Here is a 27,400-nt window from a genome sequence, read left to right as displayed (position 1 = left end):
ACCAATCGCGCTCCCGTTTTTTCCACTCTTCCATCAACTCTATCCGCTACGATCCCAGCATGAAAATGGTGCGTGAATGTTCGCGCACAGCTGTTGTTTACCGACAAATGCGTGTCAAAGAAACTGTTCTGGATTGGCGGGTTCAAAGATTTCCCAGTACGAATGATTCCATCGACATCGTGAAACGAAGTGCGAGTAAAGTACCAAACACAGTCGATTGTCCCTCTCGACACTCAAACATGAATAAAAGATGAAAAAACCGCTGGGAGAATTTATAATGGTGTCATCTTCATGAAATTCAACACAAACGTAACTAAAAACAGTGTTGAGATTGATTGGTCAAGCAAGGCTAGGAGAAAAAAAATAAACACGAGCAATCGATGGCTGGGAGAAAATGATTGAAAACGTGCCCGTTATGAGTGACCAGGGAAATTGACCTAAACTCGAGTTTCTCACTTGTTGAGAGAAGGCTAACACATGATACGTTGGCTCGTCGCACTTATTCAGGAACAATCCAAGGGACACTGAGGTAAGATGCCTGAAAATTAACGGAATCATTCAATTACTGCAACGTCATTAGCTCAGTAAACCTCAAACAAAAAATTCCAGGAAAAACTGCCGTCGATTTTTCTCGTTATTGTTTGTTATGTAAATAATGAGATTGGTGGACTAGTTTTGTTTTAGTCTGGGTTTGTTTTCATTATCACATGTTTGTGTATTTTCGTGAGGGCCTGGTGGCCTTCGATTTACGAGACTTTAATTGAGGATGGGAAATATACCTGACTCCAAAATTCATCAAAGCTTTGGAAGTGACGTCATTAACGTTGAGACGGGACAGAACTTGTGTGCATGGATATGTTATTTTTACAATGAGTAAGCTCCTTAGAGTTCATGTTTTGGTTAATTTGTTTGGGATTTTGAGGTTAGGAGTTGGGGTTCAAGCATTTTCAGACTGAGGGTTGAAAAAAAACCAGGGTCAACTTGGCGGATATTTGATAGGGATGATTTCATCTACTTTTCAAAATTTTATGCGATAAAATTTGGAGAAAAATGGGGCGAAGAATTGCGCCCAAAATTAAAGAGTGATTGTTTGGGTAATATCTCCGGAGTGAGTCGGTTTAGAGAAAAGTGTACAGCAACCTTTTTTGTTCGGAATTTTGTCAACAGCAAGAAACGTCTTTTGATATTTTCTGGTAATATCATTTTTTCTTGAGATAACGGTAATTCAGTTATTTTGGAGCAAAGTGATAATGAATTGGAGTATTTTATACAAATGTAGGTGTTGGCATCTCCTGAGCCTTTCAGTAGAAAATACTGTGGACTACAAAACAGCTCTCAACTTTTTTTGTTAAAGAATTATTCGGGCTTGGAATAAATATAAATTAAATATTTGGGAGTGCAATGGAACAGAGATGAATTGATAATTTTTGTAGAGATTTATTTGTCCATATCTCAGAGAAAAATTATTTAAGAAAAATGTTCAAAGATTTGTGTTCTAATCCTTCATATTTTCAACACGAAAGATGTCTTACTAAGTTTTCCTCGCACCACTCACTATCGACATGCTATAATTTACTAATCAATGGAATCTTTGTCTGGTTAACTAACTAGAACGAATCTCTCTCAATCAGCTCATTGACTACGGAATGAACAGTTTAGTATTGAAATTTCAGCAAACCTCTTTCCCAGTACCCAAAGTTAAAAACAAACTCTGACGAATTCAGTATAGAGCGGATAAAACCGAATGATTTCATTCCACTCCGAGTCAAGTTTTCGATGGATGTCTGTGAATGTACTGAAAATGCAGGAATTCTCATGAGAACTTTTGCTGTCGCTCTCACTTATTTCCACTAAAGAATTTTTCATATAAATTTTACATTCTTCAACTCCAGAAGGAGTTGAAGAAGTTGAAGAATGCAGAAGAATGCTTCTTGAAAGATTGCCTATGAAACAGACTGATCTCATATTGTTTGAGGATATTACTGTGCTCCACAAATCAAAATTCGATGACATCTTGAGTTTTTGCTTGTCAGTGTTGACTAAATTTTTTTAACACGACCTCAGGGGCATCACAATCCCTCCTATCGCATTAGAAAATCTGAAGTGATTGATAAGAACAATTTCTAATCCATTGAATAAAAAAATTTTACACAAGATTTTTTTCAAATTTCGAACCCATCATCGTCATAGAGCCAAAAGGGTGTAAAGGGTGGATATAAGCATACACTGTTGGGAATTTTTTGAAATTTCATAGAAGTAAATCTCATGAGAGTGACATTGAATCTGATTTAGGGCAAAAATGATTATGAAATTTCAAGTTTTAAGTAGAATTCATGGAAATTCATGAGTTTTCAGAGGGAGTGAGATGGAAATTTCACAACTTGATTGAATTTTTAGTGCAACATGAATATTCAGAAATAAAATGACATGAATTTTCAATTTTTCCCCAAATTTTCCTGATTTTGCTGAATTTTTACAGAATAATTGAACTGGAAAATCAAGTATTTTATTAATTTCCAGATCGTTTGAACAGAAAATCAATGAAATATTTGATTTTTCAATGACAAGATTTCTTGAAATTTCAGTGGAACTTGAACACGATAAAAATTTCCGGAATTTGGCACGGAAAATTCAGACGAAAATTTTTGACAGTGTATTTTTACGTGGTTTCGGGTTTACGGTGAAGACACTGAGAGAAAAAATTAATTTTGCGCAAAAATTATATGTTCTACTGAAGAGATCTTTTGTCATATTGAATCAATTCACTTGTGGACAAAAAAGAAAGTTCCTACCAAAACATGATTTTCGTACTAGTAATTGCTCTCGCGAGACATAGGTATTTCCAGTAAATGCATTTATTCTGCAGAGAATTATATAAGGCTCCGGTTTTATCAAGTGAATGTTATTGAGTAGAGTATATCTTTGTCCAATAAACACTTATAATTTCCATGGAACAAATGATAATTTCAAGAGGAAACTACAATCTTCTTGCCAAAAACTGTGTTATTAGCAAAACTAAATAATTTTGAGGGGAGAATTTTTTTTTAAATATTCGTTTCACGTCAATATATGCCTTCTGTTGTATAAACCTATGGAGTTCTCTTAGATCAAATGATTGTCGTACAATAGATTGTATTTTTTCTTGCCAACAGTTCAAATTCTCCTAGTGATATTTCTGATGATCCGAGAAAAATTTAATTTTTATGAAAGATGTTAAATTTCAGTTTATCAAGCTGGTTAATTTCCCTCAAGTAAGTTTGTTCCACCCCATCGAATATTCTCACGTGGAACAGATAGCTTTTCGGCAGAGCTATTTTTTGCTCTCAGTAGATTTATATGACATTAAAAAATATTAGTTTACAAAGTTTCAAGCTCTTTTCTGTTTTTTTGGGAAAACCGGATTTTTCAACAATAGCCCATTTGAATGTAAAAAATTCAAGCTTTTATTTTTTTCCGAATTTTCTTTGCATTTTTGGCACTCCGCCATGATATCCTTGACTACTTTATTACTGAATTTCCCCTCTTTTTTCTTCGAAAAACATTTCCAAGACATTCTTGGAATCCATTCCGAGTATATGTATTGTGACTCCTTCATTATATGAACAACAATAATGAACAAGCAGCTGACAGTGAGCATCTGACTGGAGATTTTTGCTTATGATTTATCATTTATGTTTATGTGTTATCGTGTTTTTTTCATCAATAAATTGATGGCAGGCTCCCGAATAATTCCATTTTAGAAATTCAACTGTTCTTATGAGTTACATGATATCGGTAGTTTTCAAGATATTGAATGACATACATTTACATACAAAGTTGAATATCTTCTAAACTAACCATCCGAATTAACTCCTTTTCAATACGAACCGTTGCAATGATAAATAGAAATTTCATGTCAAATTTCAAGTTGATGTGTCGATTTTTTCGAAAGTTAGAGTGCGTTAATTGATCACCGAGTGAATACTCGTACATACACACGGCCATTATGGGTCCATGTCGAAAAAAACTTCCGTTAAAAAGGCTTGGTCAAAAAACTTGAGGACAAAAAAAATCGAACAACCTGAACTTCAAAAAAATTGAAAAAAACTTGTAAACTCTTAACGTATAAAGAAAATTCACAAAAATGAAATAAGTCCATACACATACATACATACATACAGACACCTTCTAAAAATCGCATATTCGGACTTTTTGGACCATATTTAGTTGCCCTGACACAAAAATTTGGAAACTTAAATTTGAGCGATTACACAGCTTCCATTCGAACCGCAATGCAAAACATCGCATCCAGAATAAACAGCATCAAGTCTTGATTACAAATGGTTTCACACAAATTCATATGCACGAGGAAAATAAATAACACAACTACACTCTCAAATTCCAAACACAAACATAGATTTCACCTATATTCTTACAAATATTCTTATGAAAGATCAGATAACCGAAAGATTTTGTTGACGGAAGTTCAATTTGACAAACGTTCAATTAACCAAAAGTCACTTTCCCAAGTGGAATATAACCAGATTTTTTTAACGAAGTTTTTTTGACGAAGTTTAGACGTGCTTCGGCCATTATACTTAGTATTTTTACGTTTCAAACAATTCTACACCATTTCCAAGGCAAATTAGAAAAATATCCATATTTATGAACAACGATGTTGATCTACTTGTAATTTTATCTTCAGGTGACCACAATGAACGCAAGAACTCAGCTGTTCGAGCTCAGCATGGAGGGTCGTCAGGTAGACGAGGCAGTAGCCTCGATATTCCACAGTGTCCTTTTCCACCGGAGCTTAGGAAAATTCAAGTACAAACAAGAGGGCAGTTACTCAGTGGGAACAGTGGGCTATCAAGACGTCGACTGTGATTTCATTGACTTCACTTACGTCTGCTGTTCCTCGATTCACCTTGATCAGACCCTGAAACGAGAAATCTCTGGATTTTCCGAGGCATTGCGATCTACAGACAGTCCAGGTTCAGGTCAAATATCCCTGGAGTTTTTCCAAAAGAAGAAAAATCGTTGGCCCTTCCAACCTGAGTGCATACCCTGGGAAGTATGGACAGTACGTCTAGAATTAATAAAACTAGCAACTGAACACGAACGACAGATTTGCAGGGAGAAAGTTGGGGATTTATTAACTGACAAAATTCTGTACATAACTGAAGTAATGAATCGTCACGATTATCTCCCAAAAATGCCCAATCAGGCTGAGCTGGATCTTATCTTCGACACATCTTACCCAGATATTCAGCCTTATCTATTCAAACTGTCATTCACCACATCAGGACCACCGAGCACAACCATGGGGAACACTATGAAGAAACTAATTAAAGAAACTCTGTCCATTTAGTCGAGCATTCATCTCAGTTTAATTGGAATTTAGTAGTGAAGTGGTAAATAATGGGAGATGAGTTTGAAATAAATCTACAGTTTATTCTGAGAGATATTTCTGGAAGGCAGGATTTGAGAGTATTCAACGAAGGACTTTCCGTGGAGAAATTGGTGAACTTTAAAAAAGTTCTCTTGACATTGTAGGAGTAAAGTGGTATAATGAACTAAGTCAATTTCCCTTGAGCATCAATTTTTAACGGACATTTCGCAATCCAGGGAATAGCAAGATGTTCTTAAGGACTTTGTAGAGAGTAATAAGGGATTAAAAAAATCTCTACAAAATTAACTGAAAGATTAGGGAAATTCCCAGGAATGATAATAACGTTCTATAAATTGTCAAGGATGCAGAGTGCAGTATCCGGGGTCACGTCACATGTTTCACACTGATAATTTCCCTGTCCACAAGGAAATTATCAGACTGATAATCGCGGGAAAGGCTTCCTGTTGCCTATCAATTGTTTCCAACGATTTTGACAGATATTCTCCATATCGTTAGCTTCATAACAAAGTAACATAAGTGCCAAAATACGAAAATTTTCCCAAAGTGAGAAACGAGAAGTAACTATATGGAAACAAGTTTAAAATTCTAAACTTTTTGACTGAGGACATTTTTTGGCACTTACGGTACTCTGTTATAAAGCTAACCATATTTTGGTGAAATGTCTCACGTAACCCCGAACACCACACTCTGATCGCCGAAATCAGAATTGAAGAAATTATTTTCCAAATATTCCTCGACCTTCAAAATTCATCGGATATTTTCCGCAAGTTTTACTGCACATCGAGGATTGCGCTGCGCGCTCGGGATTTTTATGTGCAAAACTTGCCCCTCTTGTTGCTATGCAACAAAACTTACGGGAAATACCCGATAATTTTAATAGCTAATTTTTTCATATTTGTTATCACTTTTTACAAAAAACTTCTCAAGAATAGTGAAATTGAATATTGGTTATGACATCCTTGACAATGTAATCAATGTTTTTATCATTTTTTCCAACATCTGCAGATTTTCAACGAAAATTGACAATATGGAATTGAATAGTATCATTAATCTTTGTAAAAATTTTGCCATCTCTCTCATATTTGGAGATATTTCTCGAAAACTCTACTAGGAGTAAATTTAACTAAGTAGTTTTATCATTTTACTCCTAGTTTTTATTTGACCCTGTTAGCCTTGACGATAATCGCAAACTTATTTCCATTAAACATATTGATGAACGGTCGAACATAGGATATAAGTCCAAAACGCACTGGTAGGTTATTTGACAAATATCTTTGAAAGAGAGGCGTTTCGATGAGTTGATCAAGGACTTTTTTATTGTCGAGATTTTTTTTCTTAAATAAGTTAGGTCTCTTGATTTTTTTTGTAAAATTGATTATGTGGTAGACAATCACCTTTAAGTTGAAACAATTAAGTTGAAATATTCTGAAATTTGTGAATAATTGAATTGTTAATTATTGAATTATTTAGGAAATGAGTGACTCTATGAGGTATTATCAAAGGACATCTTTTATACATGGCGACGAGAATACCAGCAAATTCATAGTTCTTATACTCTAAACTGAGCTCATATGGTTTTAGCGGGCGAAGTTTATTGTGAAGAATAGGAAAAATTACTGTTCTTCCAGGATTTTTTCTTTAAAAATAAATTTAAATTCAGAATTTAATATTCATTTAAATTTTCCGGGCAGCACGATAATTTGTTATCATTCTGGCGCCAGATTTTCGCCGGAGCTGGGAGACTGAGTTCCCTTTACACTACGGCACTATCATTTTTGATTTTCATAAAGAAAAATTATTGTTTTTTTTTACAACGAAAGGAATAGCCCGAGCTAGGAAAGAATTCGTTTGATATTTGTCTCAAAACTCAATACGTTGCAAAAGTTGAAAAATAAGTGACATGAAATTCATCTCTCTTCATCACTTCATTACAGAAAGAGATATAACGCTAAGAAAATTGTAAGGTTTTAACGATAAAACCCCTCGATCTCACCTTGGAGTGTTGCGTATAATCTCGATAAACTTTTCATCAAACATTCACGTGTGAAGACGTAGGAGTCCTAAACTACTGGATAAGATCAACTGATTAGTACAAATCGTAATGAAAACTGTTCCCTCTCTAATCACTGCATAATATTGAACAGAATGCCAACAAAATAATGACAAATTTTAATCCAAAAACTGAAATTTATATGAATTATCGTGGTAATAGAAAAGTGACATAAGTCACTCGCTGCCTAAGACACTTCAAACATCAACGCGCAGTAAAGTGTACGTCTAGCTGTATAAAAATTTTAACGAGTTATCCACCATTTTTTATTGCTTCTCTCTCCATCGTCATTTTTTTTCTCCTTAGTATCTATCTGTAGAAGGTGCATTCGCCTTGGTCGAGCTCTTGCAAGTGTAGAATTAGGTCAATAGCATCGGCTTTGTTTATCCACTCGCGAGGGGAAGGCGGAGAGGGGAGAGTTTCAACTATAAGCGAAAAAGTTTTTGAGTGTAAAGTCAAACTATTGAGATGTAAGGGAAGTGGAAAAATATAGGGGAAGACGGAAAGTCAGAAGTAAGAATGGGAATGCTTCAGCATTCCTGTTTGTATATAGATGTCAAAGATGTACACATAAAGAAAGATATATAGATATATACATACATATACATAATGATTTTCGTTGTCAAGTGGTAGTACGAGATAGGTCTAATCTTCCGTTTATTCTGCCGACATCTTAGGAGATGAGAATGAGCAGGACTTTTCGTAAGACATTTCCCGTTCAGAAAAAAAATCCGTTTGACCTTTAGTGCTAAGACCAGCCATTTTGTAGATAATCAAGTAATTATATCACTATTGGATTCTTCTATTAAAAGTGATCATAAAACGTGTTTTAAAGGACGAAAAGTCTTTTGGTTCAACAGATATTTGCATAATAATGAAGTTTCCGAATGAAAAAGTTTGCGACTTTTCGGAATTATCTCTATTTTCACTTGACTCCGTATTTTCAAGGCAGCGCACGTGTGTGATAGACCCTGTGGAATGTAATTTGCATACAGAGTAGCAACCGAAACCGTTAAATAAGTAGAATAGAGTCAGTGCTAAACGAAAAACTATTTCCTGAATAATTTTCCTCATCAACTATCATCACAATTAATTAATAGGTGCACGTATTATATTTATTTTCTCATTTAATATGAAGTGATCTTTATTTAGAAAAATTGTTGTATTTTATCTTTTTTAATTTTGATTAGCACTCGTCAGACTGATGATGTAAATAATGTTTTTTGCGTAATGAAAAAAAAGGGTGGATATGATGAATCAACGAGCAATTTTAACTTAACTCTCGATTGCACAGAGATACGCAATTATAGTCCATTGTTCTATTATAAGGAATCGAAGATTATGAATATTTCTAATTGACGGAGAATCAAAGCATTATAAATATTATTATAAATAAACGAGTGTGAATGAATTTTTTCGGCGGGATAGTGCTTTTACAATATTGAGAGAAGGAGTTTAGGTGTTTGATTATATTATTTGAATATAAATGTACAGAAATGAATAATAATACAAGATACCAATTATAAATTTGATTATTCATTCACTTATAATTCATGGATTTTTCATTCGATTGAGAAGGTAAAGAATTCAAACGAATGTTTCCCAAAGGATACAGTGAACAAGGAAAAAAAAGGCCAAAACAAACTTCAAATAAATAATTCCTGTTAACCCTTGGGAATGCTTCCTAATTGTTGCGCCTTTGATCCTGGACTACATATATTCTTCACTAATGACTCTGCTTAATGAGCGAACCTACAGCAATTAACTCACCAACCACTTCTCCTTTTTCCTTTCACGCAGTGAAAGTCCTCTAATTCAATTTATGGAGAGTTTTTCTCCAATTTCCAGTGAGGAAATGTCAATTAAGGTAATTCAAGAGATGCTTCCAGGATTTTCTACCGATAGATTTATAAATTTTGTATCAGCTAATTACATAACTAAATGAGCGGAAAAATGTTATTCTTTTCTCGGTCGAAAACGTGCTGTTTTGAATTCAAGTGAAAACGTCTGCGATTTAGCAAATTTATTCAGGTTTGAAAAAACTTCTGACGCTGGCATGAATAACAGCAAATTCCAATTTTTTTCATTATGCTCAACCACATTACTTGTATTCCGTAAAGCATTCCCGTGAATACCAGAACGATTGTAATAGATTTCCGAGGGACTACTCAATCCTAAAATCATGCTGCCACTCTGTCATGGAATCAATTTGAATTTAAATCATTGAATTCACTGAAATTTGCAGAAATCAACGAATTTCAACTCTCCAAAATCATTTTTGACATCATCTCGGAAATCACGCTGAACTCTGGAATCAACGAAATCAATTAACGTCAATGAAGTCGGAATGCTAAATTACTGGTGTAGTGCGGATCATGCGAGCAATTTGAGATTTTTAATTCATGTGGAATCATTCTTGTAATTTTTGGTCTATAATACAATGTTCAGAAATTAATTGTTTTACCTGAATTATTAGAGATCAGTTCAAAATGAACCGTTTTTGATGAGCAATAACTTGAGATTGGCCGAGTGAAATCAAACGAATTTGGTACTATTCTCCAATTATTGCTACAAAGTTTGGACATGAAACCAAACGTATATAAATAGTAGGGGAGGGTAGGGCAAAATGGACCACCTGAAAAAAATTAAGTGCTTTTTTCATAATAATTTTTTCAACTATTTGTTATTCATTGTGGAAATAAACATGATAAATACTGTGGAAAACAATGAGAATCAACAGAAATATGGATAGGAACAACCGTAATTTCCATAGTAATTCCGATAAAATGCCCGGTGGCTTGGCGCAGTGGGTAAGTTCCCCGAGTAGAAATTTAGGCAGACCTGTTGACAGAGAAGGCCCTGCTCTGGTATCGATACGGTATATCTGATTACTGCATGCCAGATCAGGGCCTGAAGGGAACCATTGCATGTTCACCTTACCAATAAATTCCAAACTTTAAGCAGGCATGCCTGATCATGCCCCAGTCAGGGCCTTGTGAGAGTACCGTAATAGAGAAAAATTAAAGTTACATCAAGCATGTCTGATAAGGGAAATTCCGGGGTCTTTTTCAGCCTGTTTTGATTGAACACGAGTGCTTGTTGAGTATACCGGATACGGCCAACTCGATCCGGCCATGATCAGGACCAGGTAAGGTATGCCGGGAATCCTTAACTTCGAAAATTCTATAAGTTCAATATGGCGAACCTGATCCGGCAATGATCAAGTCCGGATAAGGCATGTCGTACGGGACTTGGAAAAATTTTCACCAAACAAAGAGTCGGGGTGGAAATGGTAAAGGGGAATGGGTCGGAGGGGAGGGGGGATGATGATCAGAAAAATTATACTAATTGATATTATTCTCGATTTAGTTCAATACTACAATTTTATTGGGAGTATTATTGGTATACTCAAAACAAACGATCATTTTTAAGATTGATACGGTGGTCGAGTGGATAGGGTACACAACTTCTCTATGCGGAGGGTCCTGAGTTTAAGTCCCGCTTTGGGTGCTTTTCTTTCTTTTTTTCTCGACCCGCCGATTCTGGGACCACTAGTTATTTATTTATTTATTATTCATTTTTGGCCCAATTTAATAATTCAGTTAGCAATTTTTTAATTTGTAGCAAAGTCTATGCCATAGGTAATGGCGAAACCCGGCCGTCTGTCACGGCCCTTATCAGGTTTAGAAATCAGGTCCTGATCATGCTTTGCGTTACATTTCCTATCAGGCCCTGATGTGGTAACCCTAACAGGGCCGGGTCTTTTCTACGGCACAGCGGACCAGGGCCTGGCCAGCCAAGTATTAAAATTTCTACTCGGGTCGTTGCCTCCCATGCGAAAGGTTCCGAGTTCAAATCCCGGCCGGGTAGAATGGTGCGATCTAACCATTTAAAGTATTGATCATCGTCGCAGTATACCCTAACCGGGTCGAAGCGATGTAAAATAACGATAAAAAAAAAATTCCGATAAATGGAAATTGCCAATTGGACCTTCCCAACTCCTAGCAAGATTTTTTTCATCTAAAAAGTACGTAACAATAACAGAATAATCAAATTTACAAATCAATAATTGGACGCATTTTCAAATAACAATAATTATTTTATGTTAAGCATTTGCGTAATCGTCACACTCCAATTTAAAATCGTCTGGATTAATCCCTACACATAATGAGTCCATCTTAGTACATCTGACGCTGAATCCACTCTTCGGTACTATCGCAAAACGACAGGTTCACTAAAATTTATAAGAATTTCATAAATGAAAAAATAAGGGAGTCCATTTTGGTCTACCCTCCCCTATTGATTGAGTCTGAGCAGCAGACTTTTACAATTTGAAACAATCCGGTTTGTCTCATCTTTCTTATTCATTAAATGGGCTTCATTCATCGTGATTCCGATTACTCTACTTTCTATCATATCACTGATTTTGAAGTGAACTGCACTTGAAGTCATGGAAATTCTATCTTCGAAAAATCACTGGAATTAACGCTGTAATTACTTGAAATCGACTGCATTTCGAAATCATTGTTATTCGATCATGGAGTAACTAGTCCCTCGTTTTTAATGGAATTATTCACAGACTCTATTTCAAGGAAAACCCTCGCACTACTGTACACTGAGAAAGAAAAAACTTTCATCAAGAGATTTCGTAGTTGTCCAAAGCACGAGGATAATTTGTTTATGACAAGAAAGTGGTTTCTAAAACCAAGCCTAGTTGAATCGATTAATTCCATAATTTTTGAGTCTCAAATCTGAAATATTTTAATACAAAAACCATTTGACTTGGTTCGAGAAGTTGTTTTCTTGTTGTGAACAAATTGCCCCTCATCTTTCGAACAAGTACAAAAGGTTTTAACGAAAGGTTTCTTTCCTCAGTGTGAGGTATTTTCTTCTCGCCAATTTTCGAGCTATAAGTTTGTTGATGCAGGTAAAAACGTACGGCTCAAAAAACTTTTTTCTCAGTGTAGTAAAGTAAACAACTTTCTGTTGATGTGCACGCTATTTAAAAAGTTTTTGCAGTTGATTTTTCAGCAGTAGACTCTACCATCGCATTGGTCCTACTGTAAACCCCAGTAAACATGGGTGGTAGCATCTCTCTCATTTGATATATTACCACCTTTCCATGCATTTTTGTTAATTTACCTCATTTTCACCGCCCAGGTAAGAATTGACGATAGAAACAGGGCTCATCAAGCCCCGGACCAAGGCTCGGAAATGCTCAATCAGGGCTGGGGCTCAGCCTTGGATCAATCTTTCTTCAGCCCTACAATGATAACCTCGTTTCAGGCTTAGCCCGCAAGGCTTAAACGAGGCTCGATGGCAAGGCTTGATTCAAGCCTTGAATTACCACATTTTAAAGGCTCAATCGCGCTTCGGCTAAATAAACTGGAGTATTGTTTACAGATATTTGTATAAACAATTTCTTATTGCTTCATAACCCTTTTTATGAATTTAGAGTAACCTATGAAAGAGAGTGCGGTCGGACCGTACATCACCGTTGCTAAGCGTTGTTGGTGATTGTGATTGTCGGTTAATTAACAATGGATGGGAAAAAAATTATTATCATCATTAGTTTGTATTAATTATTCGTCCTGGATTATTACCGCGCACCTGGAAATTGAAATACAAATGAAATACATGAAATCAAACATTTAAAAATTTTTTCTCCTGCTGGGGTTCGATCCGGGGTCCTTCTGATCCGTAGACAAGCGCGCTATCCACTAGGCTACCTGCGACTTCTTAAGATGATACATTTTTTTCGGGGATAAAAATTCAACTTGTGTTAGTGTTATTTTGTTAATATCCTAATTAAACTTCCTAAACTTGAATAAATGATAGGTCCGATGGATTTATGAGTTCAGAATCGATTTATTAATTAATTATAGATAAGGATAATAATAATTATGTAGCCTCGTGCACAAAGAGCTGCTCTAGGCCTGGCCTGGGGTTAACTTAGATAACTTGGCGGAAAATTATAGCTATGTTTGTAGATGACGATAATGTTTTCACCACCATTAGCTGATAAGTATTGATATAAAAATTGAGGAAATTAATCGGAAGTAACTTTAATTTTCGAGGCCTTGCTGAGCCCTGAATAAGCCTTGATGTACTGAGCCTAAATACTGAAAGCCTGGACTAGGTCTGAATTGAGCCTCGCCAATGGCTCCTTTAATCATGCTCATTTGAAGCTTAAGTGAACGGTGAAACCAAGCCTATCCTAGGCTTGAATAACTGAGCCTCACCAACCCTGGGCTCATACAGGCTTGCTCTCATCGTCAGCCTATGTAATTCTTACCTGGGTGGTGGCTAAACTCATACTGTTTATTCTGCAAATTTCATACGTCGGTGGTCGATTGGGAGAGGGTTGGGGGGTGAGAGGTAACAGTTAGTAACCTTATGTGTAGAAAAAGTGAACTCGTTCTGGTGAGCAAAGGCACATCCCAGTGATCGAGAGAGTCCAGAGGACTGTATTATGATGTACCGGCATGAAGGCGTGATGTATCGCATACGCTTGCGCGAAAACTCCCCCAAAGTTCTCGAAGTCGCCTGGACGGTTTTCACGATTCAGTCGGCAAGCGATATTTGAACATGGTCCATCACCGGTTACTCAACAACCGCGACTCAAGTGATTTATCACCCTCGAAAGTATAATAGAAACATTGAAATTAAATTCGGACGCATTTAAAATTCATTCAAGTTTGTTATTTATTTAATTGGAAAAAAATATATACATTTATAAAAATGGATCAGGCGTTTGGTCTGGTAATTATTCATTAAAATGCCAGATGCTTGTAAGTTTGAAGCACTAAAAAACTCAATCTTAATGAAACTGTTGCAGGAGTTTGCCATTAAAAGTTGACAAAGTGTCGCAGTTTGCGAGAAGATAAAAAAATTCAAATTGAGTGCTAAAAAACAGGAGAGTCAAGAGAAGGACTAAACAAGAGTAAATTCCCGTGAACAAATAGAAACTTCAATGATGGTGATACCAATGACACTGGATATTTATTCTAGTTATATAGTTAAGTGTGTTGAATGAGCGAGGTTCCCACTTGAAAAAAAAAATTATCTCTTTTATCTGTTTTTCAAAGTTGTGAACTTGTGTTAAAACCTTATGTTGTGGGGTGAGGAGATACGAGCATAAAGGTACTCCAACAGGTGGCCGTAATCCAGTGCACACGATTCTCTACCCACGTTCAACGTAGTTGCTCGAGACAATCACATTCTGTGAATTATCGCAATTCATTTCTTCTCGAATTAGCTCTTGCTTATTAAATTAAACGTCAAAAACATAAGGCAGCACCAGAAGTGCTTGCAGAGTTCCATCCGTTGGATAAACAAAGGAACACTTGTAGGATTGTGGAAAATTAATTAGGAAAATACGAGTGATGAGAACGATAATGCCATAGAAAGTAGAAAGAACAAACGAAAACTGAGTCGAAAACTTTTTCCGTAGGGAAAATTTTATCAAGGGCTTTGTGAGCATTACGTAATGGAATTTTCCATGAACTTTTTCAACTTTTTCCAAGCTTCTTTGCGAAGAAATCTGAATTTTTTCTAGTCAAACAAGCCGTAGCATGTATAATAAAACGAACATAAATGTTACAATGCTGAGAAAGAGATGAAGTCGATCAACACTCGCAGGACTGTGGAAAATTGATCACGAAAGTAAAGCTAAGCAACGTAATACATGCGTAGAACCTGATAAGATCAAGGAAAGGTGATCGAAGAAGCTTTTTTCTAAAAGGAATTTGTGGAGGAGAATGATGCTAAAAAGCGTTATCATTAGTTATGTCGACCTATAGCGGGCGGCATGGCTTTAGAAAGCTAAAAAGCATAATATCATAAAGCGTGAAAAGAACTAAACGACAGGGAAAAGTCTTCCCCTAAAATAGAACTATATCGAAACTTATACCGACTTTTGAAGCCCCCCTCAAATCTTTGTGAAGGAGCCTCAAATCTCCTATTCAATCTCTGAGACGCTTGTAAAGAGGACAGCGACTCTCGAGAGCACAGTGAGGAATTCTGTTTATGAGGGCGACAAATCCGATCACTATATGTACCATCCTCAAAAATGAATTTATAATAAGACCAAGTCCAATAGTCTAACTTGGAACCGAAACATTGGAATAGATTTCTCTTGCGAGAACAATGGCGTTCAGAGTCTCGATGGAATCTTCCGCCAACATTCAATATATCATTACGTCTTCGTTTTGAAGTAAGCCACCAAAATGAGTACCGAAATGCTCGAAAATGAGACAAGTCTGTTGAACGGATCTGTTCAGAACATCGCAGAAGACTACCTAACTACGAACATTTGGGTCCAAGGTATTTTCTATCTGCTATACGGCGCAATATTCCTCATAGGCGTGTTCGGAAACGCCTTGGTCTGCTACGTAGTCGCTCGAAACTCTCAGATGCAAACAGTGACGAACTTGTTCATAACAAATCTAGCCCTGAGTGATGTTCTCCTTTGTGCCCTTGCGGTTCCTTTCACTCCGCTCTACACGTTTCTTGGTCGTTGGGTCTTTGGCCAAACCCTATGCCACCTGGTGCCATACGCCCAAGGAGTCAGCATCTACATTAGCACATTTACATTGACGAGCATCGCAGTTGATCGTTTTTTGGTGATAATTTATCCTTTTCATCCTAGAATGAAGATCAAAGTTTGCTTGGGCATTATTTTGGGAATTTGGGCGTTTGCGCTGCTGTTAACCCTACCGTACGGCGTCTACATGACCCTAGAAGAGCCTTACACGTATTGTGAGGAACATTGGCCCAGTGTTCGCCTGCGAAAATTATTCAGCTCGTTCACTTCGATACTACAATTTGTCGTGCCATTCTTTGTCATTGCCTTCTGCTACATCTGCGTTTCTATTAGGCTAAATGATCGGGCAAGATTAAAGCCTGGGAGTAAAACTAGTAAAAAAGAGGAGGCGGATAGGGAGAGAAAGAGACGGACCAACAGGATGCTCATAGCTATGGTCGCAATATTTGGGGTTTGCTGGCTGCCATTGAACATGCTAAATGTCGTGGATGACTTTTATGCTGACACTAACCACTGGACATACTACAGGTTGTGTTTCTTCATCACGCATTGGCTGGCTATGAGCAGCACGTGTTACAACCCATTTCTCTATGCCTGGCTCAATGACAACTTCCGGAAAGAGTTCACGCATGTATATACTTTGCCTATTATATAGTTTAAGGGATTGGGGAAGGGAAATAATTGTGGGATGGAGTGGAAGAAAACCACTCCGAAAGTTAGTCGCAAATTTATTTTATTTGACTCGAGGTCTGTACGATGAGTAAACTGGTCCGCGGTCACGGGAGAATCAAAATTCTGAAAGTTAGAGAGAGACAGTTAGGTATTAGAAAATGGCTGTGGTTGAATTTATAATAGGTTTAATCCCTTGACTACACGGAGAGAAATTTTCTAGAAAAATTCTAGTACGAGTACTGGAAAAAATCAGAATCCACCGGCTATGAAAAATTCTAGGGCTGTTAAGGCAAAATTTCTTGGTATTTCTGGTAAAATTTCTCGGGATTTCTGTGGATTTTTCACACAAATACGGGGAAAAATTCACGTTTTCCCCAATAAAATTTCTAGTGCCGCCACTGGAATTATTTCCTGGCTGTCACTTTGCGCCTCTTTTCCCGTGCTAGCACTAGAATTTTTCTAAAAAATTTCTCTCCGTGTACGGCATCTATATATCATATGGATCTAAGCGAAAAAGCATAACTCTTTTCAAAATTGGATGATTTCGAAATTCTGACAGATAATGAAATTAAACCAAAGCCATTGGAAAACCAGATTGGAGAGCTTTAATTACATATACGATTCATAATTTTTCATCCATCGGAAGTTATCGAATCTCAGTGATATTGAACCCTAGTTAGACTTGGCAAGAGAAGGGCCCCGACGTGAGGTGGTTCATGATGGTTATAATAAAAATAATAATAAAATCTCAGTTTCATGAATTTTTAGCATGAATGATGAATCACCTTCATGGAATAAATGATTTTTCTCTTTTGACTCAAGTTTTTTGAAGTTTCTAGTTTCCTGAGGATCATTTTTTAATTACAAGAATAAGCCCGTCATTTCTATTGCCATTCCGCAATCATAAATAATGTAATCTTGTGATTCACAAAATATCGGGTTAAATATCGGATTAAGCATAATGAACACACAAACAGGCTCTTTCTTTTTGTATTAACTATTAGGTACATAAAATATAAATACTTGGCTGAATAAAACCCCCGGGCGATGGCCAATGAACTTGCAACAAATTCCGTTAAAAATAAAAAAATAATAATATCGGATTATATAGGTAGTATGATTTTACAGATTGTTTCGATATGAGTCTCGTTTTGTCAATGAAAATAATGATTCTTGGTACAAGACTAGAAATTTTCTCAAAATGAGAAACGACTTACAGCTCACCAAATGAGATGATTTATCGTCCGGCGTCTGAACGAATGAGACTCGCCAGACACCAGTGGTGAAACCCATTAAATTAAGTAGCAATTCGAATACAATAAAAGTTTACACTAAAATGTAATTGAATTCATGCACATTGCATTGTATTTTTTAAGAGGGAAAAATAAATTTCCCCGTAATAACCATTTTTTTCGTTCAAATTGACGCACCAATTGGTTCGATTACTGGACGATTCACCCTGTTGCACGAAAAATCCATAAAAGTATAGGAAGTCTTGCATTCTTGTCATCATTGAACGCATGAATGGTTCTATCTCAACGGATTTCTGAAGTCTAGCATTTTTTATCCAACCTTCAAATCTTTCTCTTTGCTCCCTTTTAAAGGTAAGGTACATTAAACTAGGCCACTCAGTTGAGTGTTCGCTCTTAGAATCGTATTTGGGAGAATTCGGTGAATCGAATGCTTGACTGAAGGCTCCCTCCCACGCCCCTGTGTCGAGGCACAATTTGCGGCTTCAGAAGGGCTGGAAAGGGCAGAATGTCGACAATCAGAGTAAGCGTGGGAGATATGGCGATACGTGGAACTCTACTCAGTGACCAAAGATTTCACGAAAGCGGCCACTTACCGTGTGCGCACTCAGCAGGCGTCCACTGTACATGACATCGAGGGACTAATAACTTCAGAGTCGAGAAATACTACGCGTTCAAATGTAGCTGATTTCAGATAATTATTTTCAGCTCACTTAATCCAATTATAGTCCATAGTTTTTAGACACAGGAATCATTGACGCAAGAGCCAATTTAGAAGACGAGAAAAGACACTCGCAGGAGCGAGATGAAGGGTATTTTTCTCTCATTCTCAGTGAATTTCTTCTTCATTTTCGCCTAGCGTTCTTTTATTTGACAATTTCACGTAAGTTCACTAAGCAGAACTGATTCCAGTTTGTAACTCGGCAAAACTTAATGAGCCAATTTGTCATGTTTCGTCAAGTATGAATTCTCTTGATGATAAATTATTTCAGGGGAAACTATTTATTGGTATTATATAATATCGTTATATCATATATAATATCACTACATCATAGAATAGAATATAAGCAATTTATTATTTCCCTGAGATATAAAAGATCCTCTAAGGGAAAACCAAAATATCACATAATTATTACAAATGAATCTTATGAATTATTCACATTATTACAATTTTGTTTCCGTTTAATTTTCCGTCGTACATTAGTCCTCATTCGTTATTTATCTCACGTATTACTATTACAATATCGGGGAAAATGGCTGCACAATGAGCGGAATTTTGATCCTCGGTAAAAATCTTCCGGAAATTTCCCGGAAATCTCCGTAGTTTTGCGGAGAGATTTTTTCCGACGATCAAAATTCCAGTAATCATATATGACCCCGAATATTGTACTTAGTTTGGTCAAAATAAGAACACAAATAATAACCCTTTGATAAGGGGACATGGGGTATTCTTAGGATATTTCTCCCAAGTTTGCTCGCACATCAACAACAGGGATAAGTTTGGCAATAAAATTTCAATCTGCTGAACTGATGATCTCTCTAGTTACTAGGCGTTATTAGGCTATAATACGTTTCGAAATATATGACAACTTTGAAGGTCTTGGAGTATTATAACCAAGAACCGATGGGGTTGAGAATTTTTCCTTTGCAATCGATGAGCCGGTCGATTCGTTATTAGCAAAAACGTTCAGGATATTCGATTTTTTTGCCTGTGAGGAAAGAAAGGGAATATCATTCGTTAATAGTCTTAAAAAAAATTCTTAACAATAAATGAATGATTCTATCATCACATAATAGGAGCGAGCGCAGCGAATGAACAACAACCCACCTCAGTTTTTATCTCTTTATTTTTAGCCCCATCGACATCGAGGTCACTAATGACTATTTCCAAACAAAACTTAAAAAAAGATTTACGCAGATTTAATCTATGTAAATATAGGAGAGAATAGTGCGAAGTGGAACGTTTATGATTTCATTAAATTTTTGGATATTTTTGTTTATAAACACGAATATTAGGATTTTGAGCCGATGACAAATGCTCCTGTTCGCCCCACCTTTCCTAATTGAAGAAAAAATAGAAAAGAGTTATGATGGTCGTAGATGGGAGTTTGGTGTATTCGCCATTATGCAATTACATAATCGATATTAGAATAAATTATGTTACAGCAGGTTCAGAGCCCTGGACTCTCACAAATACGTTTTAAGATGGAAGTAATAATCGTTACCGTTCCAAAAGTCTCAAATTATCCAGCAGATCTATTTCCATAAGTGTTAGTATATTTATTGTAAAAGATAGTAAAAAATGTTGCACTGAGTTGGATATACCACATACTTCAGGTACGGGACATGAATTTTTAGCGAGACGCATGCTCGTGGATTAACGTTGTATATCCGATGCGTCTAGAATGTTTTGTTCCCAGAATATATGAACACTCAAAAAAATGTTGGAAATGGTTTTCATCTCGGTTGTTCTAGAAATCATTTCATCACAGGAAACGAGTTGACGGCTTTAGTAATTCCGATCATAACCGTTATTTCTGCATATGATGTCAAGTTCATTCCACTAGGAAGTGTTATACTAAAAACACCAATTTAACTCGTGTTCTGTAGAGTGTAATGTGATATGGGCAGAAACGAGATTAACGTAGTAGTGGGTAAATTACATTTCTGTCGAATGTGAGGTTTATAGATGTAGTTGAAAGTGAGGTTTGAAATCGTATTCGTTGAAAATCCTGTTTACTTACGAATGAGTTTTATTATTTCAAGTTTGTCCGTGGACGGAGAAAAAAAATCCATATAAATTACTCCGCTCGAAACGGTAAACACGATGGAATGGAAGCGTACGAGATATTTTGCATATGGTAGATGAGAAAAAGTACAGGGAGAAAATAAAATAGTAAAATTTCGTACGTCGAAATCTATACATAGTAAATATTCCCAAAGTTTAGTAGGTATTATTACGGCCATGGGAGTGACTACGATGGAACATCGGAAATAATTTTCAATGGAATTGACGCAAAAAAAAAAATAGAATTTTTCAATAGAATTGCAATAAAACTTAAATAGAATTCTCATAGAGCTCCAATAGAAATTCAATAGGAATTCTTAGAGAAAGTGCCAGGTTTTATATTCGATGATAGAGGGAAAAATCAGTAAATTTCAAATTTTATAGAAAGTTCAGTGGAATTCCATTTTTTTTTATAGTAAGAAGACAAGGATTTTCCAAAGTATTCAAATTTTAAATCGATATTCTAAAAATGCATAAATATCATTCTATTCCACCCTCCACTCGAAACGACACGACTCAATCGGAGCTGAGTTCTAAGCGTTGAGCCACAGCTCAAACTCAAGTGCCGGGTTATGCCGTCTGATGAGCGTTCGACTGTGAGCCGGTATGGAGCGGCGTGTCGCGGCGTGAACTCGGGTCAAGCGGCAAGGCGAGGCTGAGCCCGCGCTCACCCGAGTTGCGGCTGAATCCCCGGTTGAATTTCTACCCGGGTATGACCTTGAGTGAACTCCCTTAATCATTAGAAGCATTAAAAAATTAAGCGAAATTCTTGTCTGTAGAAAATAAGAAATTGAGGAAAAATGAATAATCATTGGAGGAATTCATCCAAGATCATGTGCAACATAGTAATCATCTAGAGCAACATGATTGTCATAATTGAAACCTAATCAGGCTCGGCTTGGAGTGATTCGATTGTAGAAATACGCTTTTGAAAAAATAAATGCTTCTCTCAAGTAAATGAACATTTAGAAAAAAAATTTTTTTTTCTCAGTGTAGGAATAATTACTATGTTTCTTAGGAGAGCTTACTTTATTACATTGTAAAGCTCACTACGTTGGCATGATACACCCAGAAAAAGGATCCATTTGAATCAAATAAAGTTTATTTTAAAAAAGTTTTTTTTTCAAATTATATAAAAATTTGTATTCAAAGCTTTGTTTACGTTAAATAAATGTTTTTTATGTCATTGGGCCCGAGAAAACCGCGATCTAATCGAGCGAAGCGAGCCCAACGGGCCCAACGACATAAAATACTGTATGCCACACGGCGATAAAAGCATTATCGCCTAGCTGGCATTAAAGCATTATAATCACATTCGCCAGACAATACTTTTATCGCCTGGTGGCATAATATACTATTTACTATTAATCAATATTTCGTTTACTTCTAAACGAAAAAGGCTCAGTCCGGTCACTCGCTGAACGTAACATCACTATCAATAGTATATTGTGCGCCAAGCCGAGAAAAGTGCCGTTTTAAGGGACGGCGTGCTGCTAACACGTCGTCCCTTGAACGGCACTTTTCTCGGCGTGACTCACATACTATTTTTCCGGACGTGGGGCGCTTGAATTTTTTCCTGAATACAATGTTCAAAAGATAATAGAAGAACAAAAATGCACTGAAATTATATTTATTGAAGTTCTACATAAGTATACATTTCTGTTTTATTTCTTCTATGGATAAGAACTCTCATGTTTGTTTCTTACAGTTAAAGTCTTTAGGAAACTTGAATAAAACATCAATTATATCTTTTGAAAAGCTCTTTGCTCAGGTTCGATTCCTGAGTGAGCTCTGGTGAGTTACAGTGAGTTACAGTGAGTTTGATAGTGCTACAATGGAGGTGTAGTGGTGCCTGCCACGGGGATCGATTCCTGAGTGAGTTCTGATGAGTTACAGTGAGTTACAGTGAGTTTTTTTTTAAAATTACGATACGATTAACTCGCATCGAAATGTACTATTTTCCTACGGATTATAACTAATTGGTGCGCCACCTTTATCGCCATGTCAGATGCTAAATTAAGATGTTCACTGGATATTGCCCATTGGCTGATAGATATTGCATGAGATTGTATTATAACCTCAAATATTACACCCTGAACAATGATCAGTAGTTATATTCTGAAACCTTAAAAATTATCACAATATTCCTCGAAAGCTTTATTGCGAAGACAAAAAGGCATCAAGGTTTACAGGCCATAAAAGTTCCAAATGCGCACGAGAGATTTTTTCGTGAAATTTGAGATACTCATTTCTTTGATGGAAAACTTCAGAGAAATATTTCGATTGATTTTCAAGGTCGAGGGATATGCAGAGTATTGTATTTCGGCTGGTTTTCGGCCAACCGGAACGCAGTATTCCTGGCAATGATGTTTAGTTGGTGGGAAACGAGTGGGAGATGTTATGCAATTTCCGAACGCTAGAGCCCAATTTTTACTGATTATTTCTAGCATTCGAATGTGGCTAAAAACCCATTAGCAAGATTTTTTCACTTCTCATCATAATATTTGAGACCTACCCCTCGTGGAAATTAGGTCGACAGATTCTGTTAAATTTTGCCAGAAAATGTCGAAATCTGACAGATTTTGACAAATTTTTCGGTAGAAAAATTGTCAGAATATGCCAAACTGTATCAGAATCTGTCAAAATATGTCGGAATTTGACATATCTAGTCAGAAATTGTCGGAAAATTGTGTTTTTGGAACGGGTATTTCAGAAAATGTCATAATCTGACAAATTTTCATAGAATTTGTCATAATTTCTCATAATATGTTCTCCGAGTCTACTCTCCTCGTGTGACATTTGATGAAATTTTTCGTAACAATATGTCAGAATATGATACTTATTCATAGAATATGACAAATTCTGACAGATTATCCAAAGAAGAAGGGAAGTAAAATGACCCCTTTTGTCATTTATTATCATATTTTGTAGGGATTTGTCATAATTTATCCGTTTATGATATTTTTTGACGTTTTTTCACAGAAATGGCAATTCGAGTTTAATAAATTTTGTCATTGGAATACATGTTCTTTCGTTATATATCAGAATAGTATTTTTTCTAAAATAATCTGATGAATTATGTCATTTCATGTAATATTTCCCTAGAAAGAGGCTGTACAGAATGTCCTGATTTGTAATTTTTTTACAGAATATGTCATAGTATGATAAATTATGACATGTTGTGTTTGATAGAATCTGTCAAAGTATGACATCATATGTTTTATTATGCCATTATCTTACAGATAATGTCATATTTTGACATTTTTGGAAGACATTTTGAGCACAGGAACTCGTCAGAAAATGTCATCATATGACAAATTATGATATCAAGAATCTAACATAATGTCACTTATCATGACATTTTTTGTCAGACGACTCCATGTCATTTGTCATTTTCTGTCATTATTTGACAGAATCTGTTCGGCAAATTTCCACCAGGGACTTGATTGAAAAAAAAATTACAAAGTTGAAGAGAAATTATCAACAACTAGGGTTGAATTCACAGAATTCAATTCTGTTTTACCCACACAGAGAAAATTATTTGGTGAATTTCACCAACTAGTTGTTGAAAAAATTAATTGCCAACCAGTTGTTGAATTTCAACAACTACTTGGTGAAATTTAACAACTATTTAGTTAAAATACAGGAAAAGATTTTCCGATTTCATTCGACAACTATTTGTTAAATTTTCACTAAGCGTTCGTCAATTTATTTGATAAATCAAATTTAACAAGGAATTGTAGATTATTGCGAAAATATATTCTAAGGGAGACATTATTGATTGCCACGATATAAATGATTGCGGGATTGTTTCCAAATGTATATATGCCCTCACCATCTAGTTTGGTAGTCAAAATTGATTGAATGAAACTGAAAAATCTTTTCTAAATGTTAATTCCTTAGTTGTTAAATTGTACCAACTAGTTGTTGAAATTCAAGAACTAGTTGGTAATTCATGTTTTCAACAACTAGGTGGTGAAATTCACCAAATAAATTTCTTCGTGCAGGCTATATTCGGTCACCCTAGTTGTTTTTTTAGATGAAAATTACAGTGATGCTACAAGGCACAACGAGACGAGAATCATAGATCTCTTGCCTTGTCTTGTAATTTCGGAAGGGTCCTCTTGTCTTGTCTCGCTTCTCATTTACAAGAGAAAAATGATCGCTGGTCTTCCTTCTTATGTATAAGAAAAAATATCTCTTGTCTTATCCTCTCTTGTCTTCTTTCTCCTATGTATAGGTATTGTATAATAACAATTTTCGTAAAAATGGACATCTTTATTTTAAAGAGGCACGGGTGATAACTCGAATTGAAAATGAAAACTCGAAAGTGGTGGATATCTCAAACGAATGAAGAAAGTAAGGTGGTTTTCGTGAGTACAACCGCCTTGTCTCGAATTTTCGAGACGAGAATTCAGTACCATTTTATGAACCACGAATAAACACATTATAATTGGTCAAATCATTTCAGCCAGGAAAATGATCCTTCTTTCAACTTTCAGGGATGTAAGCTCATCCCTTATATTCGTACTTTAGAAAAGAATAGAATAGAATATGCGTGGCTGGTCACTTAAAGCGCCCAAAGTCACCTAAATCATACGATCTTTTGTAACATCCGCTTTAGTTTCGGTCAGTCATACAGCCCCAGCCCTGTGTTTCTCACTAGGCTAATAAGGCTGGTGACAGCCGCTTGTTGTAAGTCCTCTGGTTCCAGGAAAGCCTGGCCCCAGATTTTATAGCGACAGAGTGCTAATAGGGGGCATTCACATAAAATGTGGATGACGCCCTCCTTATCGCCTCCGCACAGTCTGCAGTCTTCTTGTTCTGCAAGTTTCATCTTGAACAGATGAGCTCTGCGAACTGTATGACCCGTAAGGAGCTCTACTGCTACCCTCAGATCCTCTCTGTGCAGCTCCAGAAGCTTTCTGGTTCTAACTCTTAGTTGCCCCCTCATAAGCAGTTTCGCTTGTCTGCAGGTCGCAACTTTCTCCCAACGCCTGACATGATCCCGCTGGAAATGATCTTTAATAAGAGTTTTTCCCACTGCGAAGGGCATGCCAAGCAGGCCGTGTGAGGGCACACTTTCTGTACCCTCCTTGGCCAGCTTATCTGCCTCTTCATTACCCAGAATCCCATGGTGACCTGGNCTGGAAATGATCTTTAATAAGAGTTTTTCCCACTGCGAAGGGCATGCCAAGCAGGCCATAGGAGGGCGCCCTTTCTGTATCCTCCTTGGCCAGCTTATATGCTTCTTCATTACCCAGAATCTCATGGTGACCTGGTACCCAGGTTACGGTGACCTGGTTGTTATTACCCAGTGTGTCCAATGCCTGGATGCATTCCCACATCACCTGTGACTCTGTAGTGGGTTTGTCTAGGACGTGAATCGCCGCCTGGCTGTCACTGCAGATGAATATTTTCATCTTTTTTGTGTCTCTCGCGTTCAGATACTCTGCACACTTAAGTATGCCCAGCATCTCTGCTTGAAAGACGGTTGAATGATGGCCCAGCGGAAAACTCTCTCCGAAGCCATCTTTCAGACGGTAGATGCCTGCCCCAAAACTTTCATTGAAGCCAGAGCCGTCCGTAAACCAGTAGTCCTCTCTTGGTCCTGGTTTAAGTTTCGAGTCCAGCCACTCCTGTCTGGGTGGTATACTCGTTCTGAAAGTTTTCCTGATCTGATACTTCCTAGGAATCCTATCCGTCTTACCTATGAAGGGTCGATCATTGATTAGGCTAAGCCTTGTATGGCCTTGGCCCGTCATCTTCCATTCTAGTTGGCACCTTAGTCTATATGCAGTTGTGGTAGCACAACTCACAACCCTAAGGTCGAGGGGTGGGATACTGAGTGCTATTTCTAGCGCCTCAGTAGGTGTCGATTTCATGGCTCCTGTTGCAGCCCTCAGGAAGGTTCCCTGTAGGCTTTTCAACAGGTTCCTTGTTTCCGTCTTACTCACCCTCGGCCACCAGACGACCGCAGCGTATAACAGTCTCGGAAGTAGAACTATTTGGTAGAGCCAGAGCATCATTTTAGGATTGAGTCCCCATGTCCTGCCCACAGCTCTCCTGCATGCCCACATAGAGGCAAACACTTTATTTCTCTGAGTACAGATATGTTCTTTCCAGCTGAGTTTATTATCCAGGAGGACACCCAGATATTTCACTCTGCTGGTGTAGTTAATCTCCGAGCCATTTAGCTTCAGAGGTTGGATCTTTTCCAGTTTATAATTTCTGGTGAAAACCAGGATTGTTGTTTTGGCTGGATTTACCGATAGGCCAGTTACCCTGCACCAGTCCTCAATGATATTGAAGGCTGTTGCCATCAGGTCCCTTAGCACCCTCAGAAATCCGCCTTTCACAACAACTGCCACATCATCGGCGAAACCGATGACGTGGAAGCCGGCCTCACTTAGTTGATTTAGAAGTCCATCTACAACCAGGTTCCATAGCAGGGGCGAGAGAACTCCCTCCTGCGGACAGCCACTAGTCGGACGTTCCTCCACACATGCCCTCCCATGTCCTGCCGACAGTCTTCTGCCTTTCAGCATGTTTTGTGTCCAAGCAATAATAGTCTTAGACACCCGTCGTTCTTCCATGGCTTTTTCTATAGCCGGATTCGAAGTGCTATCAAAAGCCCCCTCAATATCCAGAAAGGCGCCTATGGCAAAACCCTTGACCGCCAGTTGTCCCTCAATCAGTCCCA

General features: G+C 37.0%; 2 protein-coding genes across 2 annotated transcripts in view; both read left to right on the top strand.

Moving 5' to 3' along the window:
* The first annotated feature begins 22 nt into the window (after positions 1-22).
* LOC107042133 (autophagy-related protein 101) lies at positions 23-8,969 on the top strand. Its single transcript, XM_015263031.2, has 2 exons — positions 23-529; positions 4,685-8,969. Exon 2 carries the CDS (start codon positions 4,694-4,696, stop codon positions 5,348-5,350), a length of 657 nt encoding a protein of 218 aa, XP_015118517.1. The 5' UTR covers positions 23-529; positions 4,685-4,693; the 3' UTR covers positions 5,351-8,969.
* A 6,701-nt stretch (positions 8,970-15,670) lies between these two features.
* Positions 15,671-27,400, top strand: part of LOC107042125 (prolactin-releasing peptide receptor-like) — a 61,130-nt gene continuing 49,400 nt past the window's right edge. Inside the window, exon 1 of the mRNA XM_015263019.2 lies at positions 15,671-16,618. Coding sequence (XP_015118505.2) covers positions 15,671-16,618 — 948 coding nt within the window. The remainder of the gene's footprint in view (positions 16,619-27,400) is intronic.

This window comes from Diachasma alloeum, unplaced genomic scaffold, assembly GCF_001412515.2.
Source record: "Diachasma alloeum isolate Michigan unplaced genomic scaffold, Dall2.0 Dall_scaffold_00422, whole genome shotgun sequence".
NCBI classification, from domain to species: domain Eukaryota; kingdom Metazoa; phylum Arthropoda; class Insecta; order Hymenoptera; family Braconidae; genus Diachasma; species Diachasma alloeum.
Note: the sequence above shows the minus strand (reverse complement) of the source record. Positions and strands in the feature narration are given on the sequence as shown.

What these genes read in the sequence shown, in the direction of transcription:
- LOC107042133 (XM_015263031.2), top strand. Translation starts at nt 4,694, where the DNA reads ATGAACGCAAGAACTCAGCTGTTCGAGCTCAGCATGGAGGGTCGTCAG.